At 54.8% G+C, this 3,827-nt stretch overlaps 1 protein-coding gene across 1 annotated transcript; it reads left to right on the forward strand.

Moving 5' to 3' along the window:
- The first annotated feature begins 1,542 nt into the window (after positions 1–1,542).
- On the forward strand, positions 1,543–3,243 carry CAVIN3 (caveolae associated protein 3). The gene is made up of 2 exons (XM_017893671.1): positions 1,543–2,092; positions 2,622–3,243. The coding sequence occupies exons 1-2, from the start codon at positions 1,709–1,711 to the stop codon at positions 3,027–3,029; spliced, it is 792 nt and encodes a 263-aa protein (XP_017749160.1). The 5' UTR covers positions 1,543–1,708; the 3' UTR covers positions 3,030–3,243.
- The last annotated feature ends 584 nt before the right edge of the window (positions 3,244–3,827 follow it).

Genomic DNA, 3,827 nt, shown 5'->3' on the forward strand with positions numbered 1-3,827 from the left:
TAAATGTAGTTTCACTGGAAGAGATGGTGATTGGTGATTCCCACCAGATTCCCAAGAGAGTTTATTTTCTCTTGTATTAAGCCGGGTGGGGGTGGGGGAGTGCACTTAGGCTTACGGCCTGGTAGAAGCCAGCCATCAACTTAGCATCACCAGATTTCTGGCATTAGCTGCCCACTGTCTGTGGCACTTTAGGCCCATGTAACTATTTCCAGAGTGACACAAGTTTCTTCCACAGTTGTTATCAAGTGGCCCTCACAGGTTCAGTGAGAAGAGGAAGAGGGAGAGAGATCATTAGGATTAATGGATTACTTGCATTTGTGAGACGGTTTGCCAAGTATTGCTACAAACAAGGCATGGGATTTTCTTTTCTTTTTTCTTTCTTTCTTTCTTTTTTTTTTTGAGATGGAGTCTTCCTCTGTTCTCCAGGCTGTAGTGCAGTGGAGCGATCTCGGCTCACTGCAACCTCTGCCTCCCAGGTTCAAATGATTCTCCTGCCTCAGTCCTCCTGAGTAGCTGGGATTACAGGCGTGTATCACAACGCTCTGCTAATTTCTGTATTTTTAGTAGAGACGTGGTTTTGCCATGTTGCCTAGGCTGGTCTCGAACTCTTTGCCTCACGTGATCCTCACCCCTCGCCCTCCCAAAGTGCTGGGATTACAGGCGTGAGCCAGGCGTCCAGCTAAGGCATGGGATTTTTCGAACTGCTGACATTAGAAATTCACAACCCACATCATTAACTGGATCCTCCATGCCCACTCTCTCCCTCTCTGCAGCAGCAATTTATCTTTACTCTCCGCAGTTCCACAGAACACAAGAAACAAACCGAAAAAAAAAAAAAAAAAGAAAGAAAGAAAGTCAGGCAGGAGCCCAAGTAACCTCTATCAAAGCAAAGACCAGTGCCTACTCTAACCCTTTTAAGAGTTTTAAAATAAGAGATGAAGAGGTGTCCTGCTTATCCCCCAAGTTTGGGTGCTGGAGCGAGGGGCGGCTGAGATGTAAAGAAAGAGAGGGCAGAGAGCTAGAGAAAAGAAACAGGATAATTCTACCCAAGAGGACGAAATAGAGAAGCAGGAAACGAAGCCTGCGGCTAAACCCTGGTGATGACTATTAGGGAAACACCAGAGGATGCCCCGCCCGCCAGCCCACAATGAGCAGCCTGTCCAGTCACAAAGCGGGGCCTCGGGCCTTGACAGTTTGCGATCTGTAAGCAGAATGTTCCAGGGCCTCCCTGTCGTCTGTGTCCAGCCTGGGGGCCACGAAAATACAATCTTCAGCGGTGTGGGAGGCCGAAAGTGGACGGCGACGGAGGCCCCTCTTGCCGTGCCAACATAGTTTCTGCGCCCACTAAGATGCATGAAATAAAAATTTCCGTAACTCGCCCTTGGCAATGGAGAGACCAGAAACAGGCACACCAGGGAACTAGAGCGGAGGAGGGTAACTCAAACTCACAGTGAGAGGGTTCGCAGGGGGCCGATTTGGGGCCAACATGCTTCCCAGTACGTCCCCGGGGCGGGGCAGCGGAAGGCGAAACGCTTTCAAGAGACCCCGCTGCCAACATCCCCACGCCCTCGCGTCCTCCCGCCGCCCCAGAAGGTCAACTCCGCCTGCCTGAGTCACAGCTGGAGCTGGGGAGGAGCCAGGGAAAGGCAGCCCCAGACTGTAGTGCAGCCAGCGGTTGCAGGCAGACGGAGCTGAGCGGTCAGGGATCATGAGGGAGAGTGCGTTGGAGCCGGGGCCTGTGCCCGAGGCGCCGGCTGGGGGTCCCGTGCACGCCGTGACGGTGGTGACCCTGCTGGAGAAGCTGGCCTCCATGCTGGAGACGCTGCGGGAGCGGCAGGGAGGCCTGGCTCGAAGGCAGGGAGGCCTGGCAGGGTCCGTGCGCCGCATCCAGAGCGGCCTGGGCGCTCTGAGTCGCAGCCACGACACCACCAGCAACACCTTGGCGCAGCTGCTGGCCAAGGCGGAGCGCGTAAGCTCGCACGCCAACAACGCCCAAGAGCGCGCGGTGCGCCGCGCAGCCCAGGTGCAGCGGCTGGAGGCCAACCACGGGCTGCTGGTGGCGCGCGGGAAGCTCCACGTTCTGCTCTTCAAGGTCAGTGACCTCAAATGGTCCCCAGTCCAGGGTCTTTGGGCCACCAGCTGGGGGCTCTCCGTTTCCATCCACCTACCACACCCACATTCCTGACCCCTCCCGCCGTCTGTTGCTGTGGAACAGACTCACAGAGCCGCACCCACTTCCCAAGACCCTGCCCCATCCCTCCCTCTCACGCCTGAGTCACTCCTGAGCCCCGCCTGGCCAATCCAAGCCCGCCCAGCTCTAGCTCAGGCCACGTCCGCAGAATTTGGTGTAAGTCCCAGTCAATCCCTAAAATGACGGTGGTTGAAAGGGCATTCCGTGACTGTGGGCACCATCCTCCTCTCGCCCCTCACTGGGCCTCACCTGCTTTACAAAGTTTTGCAGTTCGCACGCAGCTTTCCCTCTCCTTACCTTCCCACGCCTGCCTTAACCCCCAGACTCTGGCTGCGGAGTTAAAAGGTTTCCCTTGTGTAATTAAGGCGTGAGTTTTGGGCTGCTGGGGGTAAGGAGCTGCCAGGATCAGTGCTGTGTCCGTCATATGCAGGAGGAGGGTGAAGTCCCAGCCAGCGCTTTCCAGAAGGCACCAGAGCCCCTGGGCCCGGAGGACCAGTCCGAGCTGGGCCCAGAGCAGCTGGAGGCCGAAGTTGGAGAGAGCTCGGACGAGGAGCCGGTGGAGTCCAGGGCCCAGCGGCTGCGGCGCACCGGATTGCAGAAGGTACAGAGCCTCCGAAGGGCCCTTTCGGGCCGGAAAGGCCCTGCAGCGCCACCGCCCACCCCGGTCAAGCCGCCTCGCCTTCGGCCTGGCCGGAGCGCTGAAGCCCAGCCGGAAGCCCAGCCTGAGCTGGAGCCCACGCTAGAGCTGGAGCCAGAGCCTCCGCAGGACACCGAGGAAGATCCCAGGAGACCTGGGGCTGCCAAAGAAGTTCCGCTCCAAATAGAGAATGCAGCCTGAGGGCTGGTGTTGTCTGCCTCCCCTGTGCTTGTGCCTTGTCCTAAAATAAATCCTTTCAGAGTGTAGCACTCACGCCCTAATAAGGAGCGAATCCTGCATCCACCAAGGCGGCCACTCTGGCCCTCCCTTCCTTAAGCCCAGTCCTGTGTCCTCTGAAAGAGGTGCAGCCACTCACACCTGCTTGCCCTCACCATCAATAAAAGTAATTTCACCCAAACCAGACTCCGTGAGAAGGGATGGGGAAGCGGTTGGATGTGGGAAGGCAGTTACAAGGAATAAGACAAATGTTGGAACCTGGAATCATTGTACGATTTCTCCAGTTTCCACGGAGTCCTGGGTTCTAGACTCCAGTGACATATAGAAATATCCTTCTAAACACTTTCCTCATGGGAACACACAGTTGCAATTTTTTTTTAAAGCATCGAGTACAGTCCTTGCTGTAGTTGCTTACTAAGTGTCAACTAATGGTTTTCCTCTTAGTCTTTTCTTCCTTTAGCACCTCCTAAAAGTTGGGTTTTCCAGTATTCCTTTCTTGGCCCTCTTTTTACTCTGGGTACTTTTCGGCTGACATTCATGTCTAGGCCTCCCCTACCAGCTACATACACCCCATACCCCTGTCTTGAGCTGCAGTTGAAAAGTACTTCAAAAGTAGCAAGTATCTTTTACCTTTTAAATTCCATTTCATTCAATAGCCATTTATTGAACACCTACTATGTGGCAGGCCCTACTAGGTATGGTTCAGAATATTTCCCCCTCTTGTGTTTTCTTTACCAATGAATGGTACCATCATCCACAGAG

Source organism: Rhinopithecus bieti, unplaced genomic scaffold (genome assembly GCF_001698545.2).
Source record: "Rhinopithecus bieti isolate Rb0 unplaced genomic scaffold, ASM169854v2 scaffold_24049, whole genome shotgun sequence".
In the NCBI taxonomy this organism is placed as follows: Eukaryota; Metazoa; Chordata; class Mammalia; order Primates; family Cercopithecidae; genus Rhinopithecus; species Rhinopithecus bieti.

Excerpts from the sequence above, each read along its gene's own strand:
- CAVIN3 (XM_017893671.1), top strand. The coding sequence starts at position 1,709 with ATGAGGGAGAGTGCGTTGGAGCCGGGGCCTGTGCCCGAGGCGCCGGCT. Across the intron at positions 2,093-2,621 it reads TCCACGTTCTGCTCTTCAAG|GAGGAGGGTGAAGTCCCAGC; the intron begins GTCAGTGACCTC and ends CGTCATATGCAG.